Source organism: Hippopotamus amphibius, chromosome 12 (genome assembly GCF_030028045.1).
Source record: "Hippopotamus amphibius kiboko isolate mHipAmp2 chromosome 12, mHipAmp2.hap2, whole genome shotgun sequence".
Classification (NCBI taxonomy): domain Eukaryota; kingdom Metazoa; phylum Chordata; class Mammalia; order Artiodactyla; family Hippopotamidae; genus Hippopotamus; species Hippopotamus amphibius.
Window position 1 is genome coordinate 5,421,409 of NC_080197.1, and position 17,351 is coordinate 5,438,759.

General features: G+C 61.4%; 1 protein-coding gene and 1 long non-coding RNA gene across 11 annotated transcripts in view; one reads left to right on the forward strand and one right to left on the reverse strand.

Annotated features, from left to right (window-relative positions):
* The window catches only part of RBM38 (RNA binding motif protein 38), a 95,844-nt gene extending 84,997 nt beyond the window's left edge, over positions 1–10,847 (reverse strand). For 4 of the 9 annotated variants that reach the window (XR_009048466.1, XR_009048467.1, XR_009048465.1 and 1 more), the window contains exons 1-3: positions 10,389–10,847; positions 9,591–9,714; positions 9,079–9,133 (exon numbers count right to left, since the gene is read on the reverse strand). Coding sequence is in view for 3 of the 9 variants with exons in the window: in XM_057703058.1 (XP_057559041.1) it covers positions 9,079–9,133; positions 9,591–9,714; positions 10,389–10,625 (416 nt within the window). In the remaining 6 variants the exon portion in view is untranslated. The remainder of the gene's footprint in view (positions 1–9,078; positions 9,134–9,590; positions 9,715–10,388) is intronic. The other 5 variants (XR_009048469.1, XR_009048468.1, XR_009048470.1 and 2 more) reach the window with 2 other exon arrangements.
* A 3,573-nt stretch (positions 10,848–14,420) lies between these two features.
* Positions 14,421–17,148, forward strand: LOC130833671 (uncharacterized). 2 transcript variants are annotated; one of them, XR_009048515.1, is made up of 4 exons: positions 14,421–14,880; positions 15,580–15,681; positions 16,217–16,409; positions 17,072–17,148. It is a non-coding gene; the product is annotated as an uncharacterized LOC130833671 (long non-coding RNA). The 2 variants fall into 2 exon arrangements; XR_009048514.1 differs by having other exon boundaries at positions 16,910–17,122.
* Positions 17,149–17,351: the final 203 nt, after the last annotated feature.

Consider the following 17,351-nt stretch of genomic DNA (forward strand, 5'->3'; position numbering starts at 1 on the left):
AGACAAGGGGCCTTGGCCGGCCGGCAGGCACGGGCCCCTCTGAGAGACGAGGGGCCTTGGCCGGCCGGAGGCCTCCCTAAAAAGGAGCCAGTGGAGACATGACGGAGCGCAGTGGCCGCCGTGCCGTTCTGGGCACCATGGGTGCCCCCAGCACGTGAGCCCCACGCGGCTCCCGGAACCCTAGAACACGCCTCAGTGTGAAGCTACGGAAGCTTTGAGCCCAGACAGCGTTTGCTAAGAACGCAGATGCCCGCAGGCTGCCACGCCAGTGGGGTCTGGAATCTGCATCTGATAGGCCCCTGGGGCTCAGATGCACATCCCACCACAGAAGCGCTGCCTAGACCAGGCACACACTGCCCACACAGCAGAGGGACCCGGGGCTCTGAAGTGACAGGTTTCTGGCCACACCTGCCTCAAAGCCTGCTGGCCAAGGGAGCTGTTGCGTTGACCAGGTTTCTGACACTCAACACCGTCAGGACCAAGCTCTGCTCTGGCCACCACAGAGGGCCCTGCTGGGGACGCTCAGACACGGTGCGGGCGAGCAGGCTTCGGGCTGGGAGGGAGGGGGACTGCCCTGTTCCTGACCCGAGGGGACGCTGCGTGCATCTGTTCCCCCGTCTCCCTCAAGTGCCCTGTCCCCACGCCCCACTCTGTGAAAAGTCCAAGATAACTTATGAAGCATTTCACAGCCACAAAATAGGTGGTGTTGTTACCCTACTTCCCAGAGAGGGAAACTGAGGCTCTGAGGGGCCCAGGGGCTCGCAGTCACGCAGCCAGGGAGACGAGCCACCGGCGTGGGCGGGTTCCGCCGCCCGGTAAGCACTCAGCTCTGCACTCCAGTTACAGAGTTTCTGTGAGCCTTGGTTTTCCCGTCTGTGAAACGGGTCTGGCTGAGGCTGTCATCAGGGCTTGAGAACAGAGACCCTCCCCTGCAACAGCCTTCCTCAGCCACAGCGACTCTGCCCCCAAGGGACACTCAGCCGCCGGCCTGGGACATTCCTGGGCGTCACACTGGGGGCTGGGGGGTGCCACTGGCAGACAGCGGGGGAGGCAGGGGATGCTGCTGACACTTCACAGCGCACAGGACGGCCCCCTCCCAGGGAATCCTCCAGCATCACGCCAAGGCTGGGACCCTGCCGGAGACTGCAAAGCAAAAGGCCCACACGAGGGCTTCTTAGCGTGGTCACGACCACAGACGCCCGCGCAGAGGGCTGGGAATAGGCCAGGTGGGGACGGAGGGGCCAAGCTGGGACAAACACACACACCCCCACGCTCACCCCCACACCCACACGGGAACCCACTGGACTCTTCGGTGAGAAGGGAACCCCAGGGAAAGCAGCAGCTGGCCCTGTCTGAGCACAGCCCCGGCCCCTCCCCAGGCCCGCACACCACCGCAGGGGAGCCCCTGCGCCCGGCGGGGTCCCTGGTGCCCCACCTACTCCTCAGAAAGGTCAGGGTACCGCCGGCCTCCACGTGCTTGATCTGCAGGCTTCTGAGAAGGGCAGAGGCCTGGCATGCTTGGGGACTCCCCTGCCCACGTGCACACACCCTCCAATTCCCCCTCCCCCAGCACCAAGCCCGCATCCACCCCCAGCTGGCGGGCCTGCTGCCGTGCCCCGACCCTGCAGGCAGGGGTCACCTTAAAAAAATGTCCAGGAGGCCACACCACACTCAGGCAACTCCCCACAGGGGCCTCTCCCTCTCCCAGAGCCAAGCGCAAACGGTTCCACACCCCCCCAGGGCTCCCCTCAACCGACTTCTCCCCAGCTTATCTCCAGCCCACTGTCCCCTCTCTGGCTACCCAGAGCTCCCTTCTGTCCCCAGACTGGACGTGCTTCTCTGAGCACAGGGCTTTTGCACTTGCTGCTCCAGCCATTGGCAGGCTTCTTCCCACAGCACAAACCTCACCTCCTCAGAGGCCTTCCCTGCCCACCCACACCCCCGCCCCCCCTCCCGCTGTGGCCTCACTTCCTTCCTACCACCCCAAACCACCCTGTCATCCACCTTCTGTGCCGCTGTCTCCCCCACACGAATGCAAGCCCCGTGAGGGTGGGAACCTGGCCTGGACCACTGGGTCCCAAGCACCCAGCCAGCACCTGCCGCGTACCAAAGGCCTTGCTGGCACCCGGTGGCAAAAGGGCCTCCTGCAGGGCCACCACTGCTTCCTGGGTCAGGAGACATGGCCCTTGGGAGGCAGAGGCAGCATCCCGGCCTGCAACAGCTGCCCCAGCCGGCACAGCTCTGCAGCAACTCACAGCTGGGGACCCTGGGGAGGAAGAACCACAGCCGCAGTTCAAGTCTGGCTCTGCACCTGCCAGCCTCGGGACTGCCCCTTCTTTATACCCCAGAGACCACGGCAGCACCAATGACCCTTCTCCTCAAGACAGCTCCCACCCAGCCAGGATGGACACAAGGCTTTTCCCAGCCCAGCCCCATGGAGGGCAGCCCAGGGCCCTGGAAGGAAAAACAAACCAGCTAGCAGGACAATCAAGTTTAGGGTCAGAACCTAAAGGTTAGATGAATCAATACTCAGAGCCAGGGCCTGGGCGAAGCAAACCCCCAAGCCCCCAAGATTGTGGGGGGACTACAGCCGGCCAGGTTCAGAAGGCCAGACCATCCTGGAGGGGCCCATGCTCAGGTGGAGCACCCCCTGCTGAGAGGGCGACGGGCGAGATCTCTGCCTGGACCCACGCACCCCGGGTGGCACCACACAGACAGGAGCCACCCGGCCAACTCAGCCCCGTGGAGGCCAGGGTGCGGGGGCGAGCCCCCCAAGCCGGGATCCTGGCCAGGGCTGTCCCAGGCCCTCGGCCCTCTCTGGCCTCATTTCCCCATCTGTAAACTCAGGGTGCCACAGAGTCCAATAGAGCCCCCCGGAGCCCTGAAGGCAGAAATCCCGGGGTCTGAGCAGCAGGGGCTGGGAGCTCCCTGGCAGGCGAGCGGGGCTAAGCGAGCCGGCACCCAGGAGACAGACGGTCACACCACCACCACACTCATAGCAAAACTCTCAGCGAGAAGGGACTGGCCGCAGCCCCAAGGACTCACTTCACGAATGCACAGCTACCCTCAAAATTAAAAATAAAAAAGGCAAATAAGCCCATTTCACTTTTTCTGCTCCCTGGAGGTTTGGCCTGACGGGCCAGAGAAGCCAGCAGCCTCTGGGACACAAATCAGGATTCTCAGGCCAGGGAGGGGCTTCCCAGGACCCCCCGGCAGGGGACCACACAGGCTCTCCGGGGCCAGCGGACCACAAAGTAGGGAAACCGCGTCTCCGTGGGGCAGTGCCAAACCCTGGCCCCGCATCTTCACCAGAACCTATCCAAACCCGAATGCCCACTTTTCCCCCGCAAACTGCAGCCTCGCCTCACGGCCAAGGCCAGCTGACCTGCCATGAGCTCAGGCCTAAAGTTCTGGAATTTTCTTGGACTCCTTTCTTTCTCACATTCTTTAACTTTGCGCAGAATCCCACGGCTCCTCAGCCCCGGCGCGGGCCCGGGCAGCCACCAGAGCCTCACGTGTGGACCGGATCACCGCAAGGTCCCCTAATGGGGCCTCCACCCTAGCCTCGGTGGTCCTGGCCACCCAGCAGCCAGAGAGATGCTCTAAAGACGCAAGTGACCCGGCCCTCAGCCGCCCAGGGCCCACCGTGCCCCACGGCACTCAGGGCAAAATCCAAATGCTCCCCTGGGCCACCGTGGCCCCATGAGAGCTGAGGCCACCCTGCTGGACCCTTGACCCCACCCCCAATCTCCCACTTCCTCCCACCCCACTGTTCACCCCAGCCTCCCCTACCCGGCCGCCACTGCCCCCTGGAGCGCCTGTCGCCACCTGAGCTGTCACCACTCTGCCAAAGGAAGCTCCGTGACCACAAGCGGGACCAGGGCTCCCTCGCTCCCACAGAGGCCCCAGCCTGCCACACTCCAGCAAACGTCCTTCAAACCAACTGGCTGCATGAAAGCACGGCTTCCTCCTTCCACCCATGTGGGAGGGGCTGGGAGAATGATCCAGATGCACTCCCCCCACCCCCAGCACTTGCAGAGCACGCCACGTCCACAGGGCAGACGGGGAAACTGCGGCTCAAGAAGGAAACGTCATCACGAGAACGAGGGGTCACACAGGCATCGTGGGGCTTCCAGGCTCCTCTTGCTGCAGCACGAAGGGGCAGCCCGGCCCCCTGGGGAGCCCCCCACACCAGCCCCCCGCCCCCCGGGTCCCTGCCCTGGGACACACCCAGGGGGCCGAGTGAGACGCCCGGGTCAGCCTGAGCGTGGTTCGGGCTCCCTGTGACCGGAGGCTTCTGGACGAGGCCTCAGCACAAGGGGCCCCTCCCGCCAGGGCCAGTGCGGCCGGCGAGGAGCTCATCCTCGGACAGGAACCCAAGACCTGCCCCAGAGGCCAGTGTCTGTTACAGCAGACGGGGACAAACAACAGGTGTGCACGGGCCGCCCGCCAGGGAGGGCCACGCGCCGGCCCACGCCTCGCTCCACTGAGTGCCAAACAGGAAGCGCCGGAGGGGGGAGGGGCAGGGCCACCCCAGACACCCTGAAAGTAAAAACAAGCCACGTGATGCCACCAGGGGAGGGCACCGGCTTCCTCTCTGTCCCCACAGCCCCGGCCCTGACCTCATTTCCTGCCACACCTCCAAGGCGCTGGCCCCCCCCCAGGTGCTGACCCTTGTTTAGGCGCTGCAACTCCCTCCAGGCTCTATTTACGCTGTATCATGAGATAACGAGAGGTTCTCCGAAGATGCAAATACAGTACAGAGGGGCCCCACGTGCCCTCCCGCGGTGTCCCCAGCAGGGACGTCTCATAACCCAACGTGCTACCTAACCGAGAAGCCCCACGCCGGCACGCTGCTCTTAGCTGGGCTCCAGGCCTTGGTCAGATTTGACCACTTCGGGGGTGTCCTCGGGTGTAAGTCCATGATTCTCTATCACACGCACAACAGCCCACCCACTGTCACATTCACACCGCAGGCCTGCCCCGCCCCACGAGGCCCTCTCCCCGCCAGCTGCCCTGTTCAGCTGCACCCGTCACCACCTCTGCCCTCACGTGCACAGACGGATTTCTAATGGTCTGGCTCCCAGCCAGAAAGGGAGATGGAGAACCAACCACTCCTTTCTTATTCACAGCATCCAGCAGGCACTCAATAAACACTTGCTGAATGAAGGATTATGGGAACAGCTCTTTCCCCTTCTGCCCGGCCCTGTGTGCTCCACACTTCTGGGAAACGGACATCTTTCTGTCACTCCCTGGCCCCCTCCCGCCCTGGGACCCAGATGCCCTGCTCAGACCCCTGGGCGGGCACACACCCATGGCCTGGTCACAACAAGGGCAGCGGGTGTCCATCTGGGCACTGGGACTCTTCACACAGAAGATGTAGGGGGCCCTGAAACTCTTGCCTGAACGGCCCTGGTCAGTCCTAGGGGTTCTGGCTCTGATGTGTCCAAGAGCCAGCCAGAGCGAGGTGCTGGGCCTCATGGTAGGAAGGAAGGGTCGGAGCCCCCGACTGAGGCTCCCACACCTGCCCTGCGTGAGTTCGGCTCCGGTGAGTTTCCCCGCACCCGGTGCCCGCACGGGTGGAGGGGGCAACCGACTGTGTCCCGGGGCTGCTGTGAGATGAGTCTCTGGTACATCCCCGTCTTGCTGTGGGCCAGGCCCCCGTCGACCGGCTCTGCACTCATGCGAGCGGGCCCGTCCCCAGTCAGCCCTGAGAGGTGGCACTGACACAGTCCCCACCCCGCAGAGGGGAGATGAGCCCAGAGAGAAGAGCTGGGCCTGGCCTCGGGCCCGGGCAGGCCCTGGGGCCTTGCTCCAGCACAAGGCCTGCCCTTCACCCAGCAGCCCCGGGACCCTATCCTGCCATCTGGGCACCCAGGGTCTGGCCCCACACCCGGCACTGATGGGGGCTCGTGGTGGATGGGTGTGGAGGCCACAGCAAGGCCCCCTTAAGAAGCTGAGTGGGGGGAGCTGTGCCCAGAGAAGCAACTGACCCTTCAAAAATAACCCAGGGAGAGGCTCCCAGCACAGCCGGCCCGGGACAAACCTCAGCCCCTGCAAGCCTCACGCGCGGCCTGGACAGGCATCCTGGACACCAGGAGGCCCTTCCAAGCCAGACCCGACACCCTCCCTGGACCTGCGCCTGCAGGCTGCTGACGGCCCACCCCGTCAGCAAAGGGCCGCTCGGCTGGCTGCCTACAGCCGCAGTTGTCCCCCGCGGTGATCGAGCCACTTGCCACCTGCCAAAGAAGCCTTCTGCAAACCCGGGTCTCCACCCCACGTAGCTAACGGGACAGAAACGTACCAGTCGAGTTAGGTCCTGAAAAACCCTGTTTCTGAAGAAAAGAAAACCCCGGGGGCCGGGAATCCAAGCAAAAAAGCACAGAGCGTGAACGTTCTTTGGCAAATCTTTCCACACTGACATTTACGACCCAGCCAGGCGAGGATTCCGCAGTGACCTTGCCCAAAAGCGGGCTGTGGAATCTTTAGAGCCGTCCCAGGCACGACTGGGGGCCAGAAAGTCTGGGGAAAGCTCCCCCAGGCAGGAGAGGGGTTAATGGGTTTGCAAACTCTGGGCTGCCCGGGCCTCGCTGCCAGCCCGGAGCTGACACCACTGACCGCTGAGCCAGGCCCGGCCCTGCTCCCGGGCCCAATTGTTTCCAAAGACAAAAGGGACGCTGACGGCCCAACTCTCCGGCCAAGCGGGCGGGCGCTGGGAGGAGACAGCTGACCCCGAACGCTCAGCCCGGCGCTCCTCCCGCCCCCGGGGTCTCAGCGAGGCCTGGTGGCAGATGGCAGAGTGCTGAGAGGCTGCAGTCCGCCAGCTGCGGGAAACGCAGAGCTGGACTGTCCCTCTGACCCTTGTCGCTGTCTGGGTCTCCACCCCTGGGCAAACAACAAACAGGGCTGGAGACCTCTTCAAGGGCACAGGTGGTACATGGCCAGCCAGCGGCCTCCGTCACCAAACACCGTCACCTGCAGTCAGGAGCACATGGCAGTAAGACCTGTGACCGAGCCCTGATGACCCTCCCAGGGGTGGCGCTCTGAGGACCAGGAGGGAAACCCTCGGGGCACCCTTCCCACCCACCCGCCCCAGAGAGCAGTGGCTGAGGGCAGGTTGAGGGCACGCCTTCCAGAGCCAGCCCCGGCCTGCACAGGTTCAAATCCTGTCACGTCAACCGTCCTGGGCAGGCCGTTAACACCTTCCTCTGCCACAGTTCCCTCCCCCACCTATGAAGCAGGGATAACAGCAGCCCCGTCCTCAGAGGACTGCCGCGAGGGCAGAAGAGAACGCAGACAGCGGTGGAGCCTCCACCCCAGCGCCGGAACTGCCGCAGGTGCGTGTTATTCCCATAGCCCAGATGAGGAAACGTGAGGCTCAGGAAGAGAACATCTCTTGCCAAGATGGACCCACCCGTACGTGACCAGGTCAGGATTTGAACCCAGGTCTGCAGGCTCCAGAGGCCACGTGCCAATGGTCACCACGTCCCAGAGGCAACTGTGGCGAATCAGAAGGGGGTCCCGGCTTAAGCGGGACACTACGGTCGCATTTCGAGCAGGAAAGAGCTGAAGGTGCTCAAGGCTCATGCCCGGATCTCAGTGCCTGCCCCTATTCCAGCCCCTGCCCCGAGGAACAGAGAGAGCCACGGCTGTGAAAAGTAAGGAACGCCATCCTCGTGTGGCCTGAACCCAAACAGGAGGAACTTGGGTGACGGCAGGAAGACGGGGGTGTCCCCAAACACCTTCCAAAATGCCCGCAAAGATCCCAAGACGAGATGGAAACCAGAACCACCTGCTCCAGACCACCCTCCAGGCTTCCTCCTAGGAGGAAAGACCAGGAGCTGGGCTCAAACACATCCTCCAATTCACACAGGGGCCACTGTGCAGCCACAGAGGCTGCCTGTCAGGGCCAGCAGCCCCGAACTGCAGCAGACCTGCCCAGAACACCTGAGCCCAGCTCCCAACCTGTTCCAGCACCTGGTCCACACTGCGCCAGTGAGCCACGCGGCCCCTCAAACTGAGCCTCTGGGGCAGATACACACACACTCACACACACGTACACACTTGCAACTTTCAGCACAAAACGCAGGGCCTGCGATTCTGTCTCTGGTAGCAGAGGAAGTTCTAGCATTCTAAGAGGGGCTGCCTGCTGTCACTGCCCCCCTCCCCAGAACAACCCCCATCCCCATCGGCCCGCTCCCTGCACTGGGGCACACAGCCCACACCAGTCACAGAGCTGGGAAGTCAGCCGGTGTGGCCAGCTCCTTTGTGCCCTCTCCGCAGCAGCTGCCAGGCCTTATTAGATGTTTAAAAAAAATAAATTAATTAAAAAAAAATAAAAGCCTTTTTCGGAAGGAGTAGGGCGACACGCTGCTCCAAAGCACATCAGACAAAGGGCCCACAGGCCGGGCCCACTGGGCGGGGACATCTGGCCCTAATCCCAGCTCACCTGCTGCAGCTTCACAAACATTAGACCGGTTGGCAGCGACCTGCTGCCGCCATCTGTTGGGCACTGGAGCAGGTCAGAGGGGTGCCCTCAAAAAGCCTGGCCCAGTACCTCGTCGGCAAACACTTCCAGGGTGCTTACCTACCTGCGCCGGGTCCATGCCAGGCCTCCGCCCACAGAACTCAGAGGTGCTGTCACCACCCCATTTCACAGGTGAGGAAACTGAGGCACCAGTGGCTGTGTGAGCAGAGGTCACGCAACCAGTAAAGGGAAGCCGGCACCTGAACCCAGGCCACACGCTCCAGAGCTTGTGCTCCCCGTCTCTCTGTGGTGTGGCCTTTTCTGGGAGCAGAGAAATGCAAGCTGCCTCCTCTCCCTTCTCCCAGCCTGTCCCCTTCCCTCTCCCAAAACGCAATCACGCTTCTGAAAGGTTGGAGCAAGTGACAGTTCTCAGACACAGAAAGGCGGCTGCAAACAGCACAACCAATGCCATGGGCTTGCGGTCCCAGGTGAGAGCTCCCTCAGACCCATGGGCGCCTGCACTGGGAGACCCGGGAAGCCCACGGCCCCCCTGGCCTGGTTTCCAAGGACTGTGCGACTCCCCCCAACCCCAGCCAGCCATGTCCACTCACCCGTAAGTCCGCTGGATCAAGGTGGGGTGCAGCTGCTGCACGCCGATGGCAAAGCCTAAAACAGGAGACCAGTTAAGGACCCGATCTCACCCCGGAACGAACCACACAGCCACCCACCTCTAATCCAAAGGGATAATCAGCTTCCTCTCCCCTCCACATGAACTCCAAGCCTGCCAGCTGAAGAGGGCCAAGGGACCCGAGTGGCTGCAGCCTCTGGGTGTTTGTCCTCCCAACCTCCAGCCCCGGGGACCAACTTCCTCCCTCTGGTGAAGACAGCTGACAGCTTGGTGACGTGCCCTCCTTGTCCTGTCCCACTGCCACACGCGGCTAGAGGAAGGGGTTCAGCTTCCAAGCTGGGGGATGACTGCCCTGTGACAGCTCTCTGGGAGCACATGACAGCCGACTGCCACTCCTGGAGCAGTGGGGGGGGGGGGGGGGGGGGTTCTATCCGGCAGATACTGGCACTGAATTTAGCAACCAGAAGCAACAGGGAAGGAAAACACGGCTCTCACCCGGCTGGAGGCTCCGCGGTTTGGCACCCAGATAGGCCAGGTTCACGTTGGCCTTGCGGCCGTCGATGTTGGGGTTAGGGTCTTTGCAAGCCCGCTCAGCTGCCGCCCGGTCAGCCATGGTCACCTGGAGGGGCACAGACGCATCAGGGGCTTCCCTTGCCGGTGCGGGGAGCAGAGAGAGAGCTCTAGAGCCCTGTCCGGGGGCGCTCACTTCCCCCTCACCCCGGGGGCCCCTCACCCGAGGCGCCTGGCCCTGTCCCACAAAGCTGCACCCCCGACCCCGGTTCCTCCCTCGGAGTTCAAGTGCTGGGAAACGCCGACTTCAAGCACGGAAACAACCCCAAGGGAAGACAGAACAACCGAGAAAGGAGGCAGGGGTCCCGGCCTGGCCGACCCGGCCAGTGGGGCCCGCGAGTCTCCTCCTGGGAGGGGTTTGGGGACACCCTAGCTGGGCAGTGAGAGAGGCGTCCTCGGGCCGCTTTTTACTCAGGCTGTTTGGAGCGTCTGAGCGCGCTTCTGGAGAATGAGACGCGAGCTGTTTGAGGGCTCCTAAGCGCCCCGGGGTGAAGCCCGGCCCCGCGCTCGCCGGCTGCTCCAGGAAGTGCCGCGAGGAGCCATCTGCCCCCAAACCGCTCCACAAGCGCCGGCGTCCTAAGGGCACACAGCGGCTCTCCCTTCCCCGCCGGGCGTGGGGTGGGGGCGGGGAGCCCGAGGGGGCAGCAGGTGCCTGGCCGGCGGGAGGCGCCCGCCCGCGGGGGGACTCGGCGCCCGGGCCGCGGCGCGCGCGGGGCCACTTACGAAGCCGTAGCCGCGGGACTTGCCCGTCTGGCGGTCGGTGATGACCACGGCCTCCTCGATGTCCCCGAAGCCCTCGAAGTACTTCCTGAGCGACGCGTCGTTGGTGTGGTAGGGCAGGCCGCCCACGAAGATCTTGGTGAATGTGGTGTCCTTCTGCGAGCCGTGCATGGCGCCGGGGGCGGCCGGGGGCCGCGGGAAGCCCGCGCTCGGGGCGCACGGCGCGGGCTGCAGCAGCATGGGGGGCGCCCCGCCGCCTACGGACCCGGGCCGCGTGGGGCTGCGCTCATCGGGGGCGGCGGGGAGCGAGCGGGGCGGCAGGGGCACCGGTCCGGCAGCCGGGCCCGTCCACTCGCGGGCCGCTCCCGCCGTGCACGAGACGCTGCGCGGCGCTCCTGCCTGCGCTTGCGGGTACTCCGCGCCCCGGCGCCCGCCCCAAGGCTTTGTAGTCGGCCCCGCCCCTGGCCCATCCCGGCCCCGCCCCGGGCGTCCGGCCCCGCCCCCTCATCCCCGCCCCGGGCGCGCGGGGGCCGCCGGGAAGCGTAGTCCGGGCCCCGCCCCGCCGCGCCCCACGTGCCGCGGGGAAGCCCTGCGGCCGGGCGCCCACGTGGGGTGGAGGCGCGTCCGGGCGTTTCTAGGGGATCTTCTGCGTGCTCGCGGGGTTCCGGGCCCCTGCCCTCTTGGAGCGCACAGTCCAGCGAGTCAGGTGTAAATGATTCGGATCCTGTTTAGTAAGTTGACAGTTCTTCCTGTGATACTTACAGTACAGGAACTTATATTAAAGGTGAAATGATTTTTGTTTTTATACACAAGCGTAATTCGTTCCACAAATATTTATTAGGGCGTGGGGGATGCAGGAGTGCACAGAACACACTCTAGGATCCCGAGCTTCTGTGAACAAGACAAACAGGTAAACGTACACTATACTATCCACTAGGAGATAAATCCGCGTGCTACCATCCAGGAGGGGCCAGAGTGATCCAGGACGCCCCTCTGAGACGATGGCTGGGCAGGGGATGTACTTCTGGCCTCCTCAAAAGTCCATCCCCGTGCCAGGGATCCCTGCATCCCTGTGAGCCACCCTTGGGGGAAAGCAAGCAGAGGGCGGCCCTGTTCCCTCTGTCACCTTCCCCAGCCCTAGAAACAGGCCCACTTCCAGGTCTTTGTAGCAGGACCAACTACAGAATTGTCAGGACCCTTTGTCCAACGTTATTAGGAATTTCACGTCTGACAAGAGCACTGAACCCGAGGCCCTGGCACCAACACCCTCCACCCTTGGGTCACATGGCCGTGCAGAGCCCGACCCTGAGGGCCTCAAACCCTCCGCATGTCCAGACAGCAGCATTGTGATGTCCTGTGCAGTGGGGACTCTGCTGTGGACAAAAATGTCAGGCCACGTCAGTAAACAAAGGATGTTGTGTCCATCAAGCCATCAGCCACTGCAGCCACCCCGACTGTGCACCCTGAGGGCATTCAGGATGGAAAAAACAGGATACTGGCCCTAGACGGTTAAGGTGCACATGAAAGGAATGCTTTCAGTGAGCCCAGACGCTTACCTCTTCACGTGCATAGGAGAGCGCTGCATTCATTACCTTGCCATGTCTGGTGTTTCTTTAATTGAGGGTAATCTTTTCATGTTCCGACTTCCTGGTTTTTGTTGCAAAAAACTCCTCTATATCCTGGCTCCTGCCATACCTCTGCAAAGCGGGCCCTGAGAGCTGCTTCCAGGGTTTGAGTCCTCAGAAAGTCCACTGAATAAAACATAATTCTCAACTTTTAGGCTGTGCATTTTTTTTTAAGTTGACACTGCTCAAAGTGGGGTCGCTGCTGGTGACCCCAGCTCCTGGCGGGGCCGAGGGGGACAGGGAAGCAGGTGAAGCGTTCACTAGTCTTTCAGGCCTCTATCCAGCACCTTCCCTGTCAGGCTGCGCTGGACTCCAGGCCCAGCCCAGCTGCGCCTCAAGCCCCCGGACTCCCTGACCCCACGCTCCACCCGGCCACCATCGGTCTGATCCCTCCTTCCCCTCAGATCCCCGCCCCACCCCCTCACGCTGAGGACGGATCTCTGAGCCCTCTGGGGACACACTCTTCAGTCTGCCCTCATTCCCCTTGTCTCGTCTCTCCCAGTTTTCTCCCCCTCCCCAGGCCCACTCCCACCTCCGGGCTGCGCCTATCCCTCGCCCTTTATCCTGCTCCTCTCTTCCTCCCCAAGCCCTGGTTGCCTATTCGTGGGTCGAAGGCCCCTCTCCCCTGCGACGTGGGGCCGCGGACGTTTTGCTCACGCTGTGGGGCCTGGCAAGCAGAGGGCCCCTGGGGACATGTCTGGTGCGCGAACTCACGATGTAAGGAAGAAGCCGAGGAGCGCTCCCGACCAGACCAGGAGCCCTCCGTGCGCGAACGTGTGGCCTGCGCTCGCTGGGCCAGGGCAGGCGGCCCCTGTGCGGCCGCGCGACCTTAGACACGCTGGGCCCCTCCCTCCGCCGGGCCTCCGTTTCCCCCTCCGTGCTAGACAGGCGCTCTGGGGCGGGGGCGGGGGCGGGGCGGCGGGGCTCCCGGCCTACAAGTCCCAGCGCCGCCCGGGCGGCCCCGCCCCGCGGCCCGTGCCCCGCGGCCCGTGCCCAGCGCCGCTCCCGGCCGAGCGGCTGCGCGCCGGGCGGCGGGCGTCTGCGGAGCACGTGCTGGCGCCGCGGGGTCCTCGGGGTCCCGACCCAGGGGGCGGCCGCGCGGGCCGGGGGCGCGGGGTCTGACACAGGGAAAGGCGCAGGGCGCGGGCAGGGCGTCCTGCGCCCCCCGGATGGGCAGGCTCGCCGCGCGCCCCTCGCGCTGGCGCCCGGCCCGGAAGAGGGCAGGGGGCGTCGTCCGTGTCTTAAAGAACGGATGCCCGGCTCTGCTTCCTTCACTTGTTCATGCTCCGGCCCTTAGGTTTCTGCGTCACCAGTCTCTCCGGCCGTCGGGTGGCCCTACGTCTCCACGTGTCACCAGCTTCTGCCTGAGAATCAGCTGTTCACCCAACACATACTTATTAATGATCCATGAGGCGCCAGGCCAGGGCTCTAGGCCCCGGGAAGATGGCAAGTAGGAAACTAATAACGTACCCCATCTCGGGCTTTGCCCCTGTGGCCCCCACCCCTACCCCCCACGTGAGCTTACATTTTAGGAGGAACAGAGCGAGAATGAATGAATGAATACTATATTTACATTTAGGTAAATTTTTCCAGGCAGGTGCTGAGATGGGAGCAAAGAGTGACAGATGTTCTTTAGAGTCAGGCAACGCCTCTGGGAGTTGGTGAGAGCAACTGGTGAGAGCCAGAGCCCTTGGTGCATAGGGAACAGCACAGGGCGCAGAATGCAAAAGCTCAGAGGCGGGAGATCCAGCCACCACCAGCGATGGAATAGCCTTTGAGTGCTGGGTGCTTTTATGTGGCTAATCCTCCCACACCACTAATAATAATACAGGTCAGTTGTTTTAGTGCATGAACTGGGTGCCTTGCGTGTATTAGGTGATTTAACCTCAAAACAGCCTTTGTCACAGGTAGGTACTATTAGCCCAGTTTTGTTTTGTTTTATGTAAATTTATTTATTTATGTATTTATTGGCTGTGTTGGGTCTGTTGCTGCGTGCAGGCTTTCTCTAGTTGTGGAGAGTGGGGGCTACTCTTTGTTGTGGTGCGTGGGCTTCTTATTGTGGTGGCTTCTCTTGTTGCAGAGCACGGACTCTAGGCACGTGGGCTTCAGTAGTTGCGGCGCATGGGCTCAGTAGTTGTGGTGCATGGGCTTAATTGCTCCACAGTATGTGGGATCTTCCTGGACCAGGGCTCAAACCCTGCGTCCCCTGCATTGGCAGGCAGATTCTTTTTTTTTTTTTTTCAATAAATTTGTTTATTTATTTATTTATTGGCTGCATTGGGTCTTCGTTGCTGCACATGGACGTTTTCTAGTTGTGGCGAGCAGGGGCTACCCTTCATTGTGGTGTGCTGGCTCCTCGTTGCTGTGGCTTGTCTTATTGCAGAGCACGGGCTCAACAGTTGTGCACGGGCTTAGTTGCTCTGCGGCCTGTGGGATCTTCCTGGAGCAGGGATCGAATCCGTGTCCCCTGCATTGGCAGGCAGATTCTTAACCACTGCACCACCAGGGAAGTCCCTGGCCTGGTTTTAAGAGGGAGGGAACTGAGGCTCAGAGTGACTTCCCCAAGGCCACCCAGAGCAGTCAATGACTGGTCAATCCGTGATTTCATTTTGTCCTCCCACAGCCTTTATTTTATTTTATTTTACTTTTATTTTTTTAAGCATGTATTTTCTTTCTTATTTTTTTTTTTTTAAGTTCTTTAATTTTTTGGCTGTGCCACATAGCATGTGGGATCTTAGTTCACCAACCAGGGATCGAATCTGCACCCCCTGCATTGGAAGCATGGAATCTTAACCACAGGACCACCAGGGAAGTCCCTCTCCCACAGACTTTAGAGAAGGCCTCGCTTCCCTGCTTTGAGGGCTGGGCAGGTAAGACCTCAGGTTGAGTGAAGTGAGAACCAAGTAGAAATCTGTTTGGCTTCCAGCTTTCTGCTCAAAGAAATGATGGTAGCTGGTACCAACCCCTTATTGTTATTTCTCCTCTGAACATGGTTGGGATATTTGGAGCTGTGGCAGCTGACTTATGACCATGAGGCAAAGTGCAGGAGACTCACAGACACCAGTCCTGGTACCGCTAAACCCAGGGCACATTTGGCAAATGTCTGGAGACATTTTTGGTTGCCACAACTTCGGGAGGATTGCTACTGGCATCTAGAATGTGAAGGCCAGGGAAGCTGCTAAATATTCTATAGTGCAAAGGACAGCCCTCACAACAAAGAATTATCTAGCCCAAAATGTCAGTAGTGCTGAAATTGAGAAAACTTGGGCTACATCAGTGCCTACAACCAGGCTACTTGTTAGGTAAGAAAAATAGATCCCAACATGTTTAAGCCATTGTAGTTGGGTTTTCCATGATGACAACCAAAGGCGTTCGCAGATGAAGCAGATGCAGTTTGATGACTGCCACTGAAAGCCAGCATGGCTGGGCAGGGGTCATCCGTCCCTGTTGCCTTGGTCCCCATCACATGGTGGGTTGGGAGGTCAGCCCGGAGGTTGATCTTGGTCCCAGTGGTTTGGGCCTTTGGGCCAATGCTCCTCCCTCTAAAGTTCCAAGCCCTTCATTACAAGGGACACCGCAGGACGCGGGCGGGGCATGTGTCGGCACCTTGCCCTCGGGCCCAGCCAGGAAGGGGACGGAGGGCACCATTGTCTCAAGAAGAGGACAGCCAGGTGTGAACCACTGACTCGTTCATCCTCTGGCCCCTTAGGTCTCTGCATCACCAACGGGAGGGAAGCGGGGGTGGGGGTGGGACACCAAATGGAAAGACACAGGAGGGGCGATTTCGGCCAGGCTGCTCAGGGTGAGGGCCCGTCAGCTGCTGCTTGGCGCACAGGCTGCCTCGCCTCCCCTGAGGACCGTTTCCCAGGCTCATAGCTCTGGGTGTGGCAGATGGATAAATGCCGACCCCTACCCACTGTGCACCCTCGCCGGACACAGCTCACTCAGGAGGTGGCTGGGTACGAGGTCCACCTCACAGGCTTTGTCCCTGTCCCCGCAGGGGAGCCTGGACGCAGGACGCTGTGCTGAGACCGTGCCTGGGAGTAGGCAGTTGCTATGGGTTGGATTGTGTCCCCCAAGAATATATTCAAGTCCCTGGTACCCATTTCCTTATTTGGAAATAGGATTTTTGTACTATCATCCATTTAAGATCAGGTCACATTGGAGTAGTATGGGGCCTAATCCAATGACTGTTGTCCTCATAAGAAGGCCATGTGAAGACACAGAAGGAGGAGGCCGTGTGACAGCAGAGGCAGAGGTTGGAGGGATGTGCCTGAGAGCTGAGAAACACCAGTACCCAAAGGCGTACACAGGGCAGAGCCTTCCCTCTGAGTGCCGTCAGAGGTAGCATGGCCCTGCCGACACCTTGACTTTGGACGTCTGGCCTCCAGAGCCGTGAGTGAGTAAATTTCTGTTGTCTTAAGCCACCCAGTTCATGGTCAGATGCTCCGGCAGCCCTGGGGGACTAGCACAGTCGGAGGGGAGAGGAACCCAGAGCCCCGACCGGGTGGGATCACGGCTGTCAGACGCATGGTTTGAAAGAGCCCTCAGGGCCTCGCAAGGGTCCTGGGACTCCCTGGGGTCATTCCAGGACTTGGAAGCACCCCTGTACCTCTCTGAGCTTCAGCCGCGCAGCTGGGAAAAGGGGGGGGGGTTCAACTTAGGATCCTTTCACTTAAAACATCCCCACTTTACATCCGGTTCCTTTCTTTCCTGCCCAACCCCCACTGGGAACGGAACCGGACCCCACCCTCCCTGCCCCCCTCCTGGCCGTCTCGTGAGTCTGGGCCCTTATACTCAGCGAGCAGCCAGGATGGGACCCCACCATCCATCCTCACCTACACCTCAGAGACAGCCTCTGGCTGCAGCGCCAGGGCCGACGCCGATCCTCTGTTCCAGACCGTCCTGGAAGGCAGCCAGCCTGGTGTTTGGATCTGCTGTCGCTGGTCTGGATGCTCCCAGGGCCTGGGACTCGGACTCCATCCAGGCCTCTCGTCCAGCATCCCTCAAAGGCCTGTGTCCCTGCTCAACCGTGCTTTGTACATCTGTTTGCTTCTGTAGGGACCACCTCCCCACAAGAGGCCAGCTCCAGGAGGACGGGCTGCTGGCTGCTCTGTTCACTGCCTTGTACCCAGGGCCTGGTACATGGAAAGCACTCAGTAAAGATGTGAAGGAACAAATGTGTGAATGAACGAATTCCGGAACGCTGAGATGGGGGACGTGGAGGGATCCCCAAAGCCTGTTTGTTTTAATGGAGATACAAGCCATGCAGCGTTCTTGTGGAGTCAAGTCTGGGCAGCCCTCTCTGCATCCCAGAGCTGGGCTATAGCTGGGGGCGCGC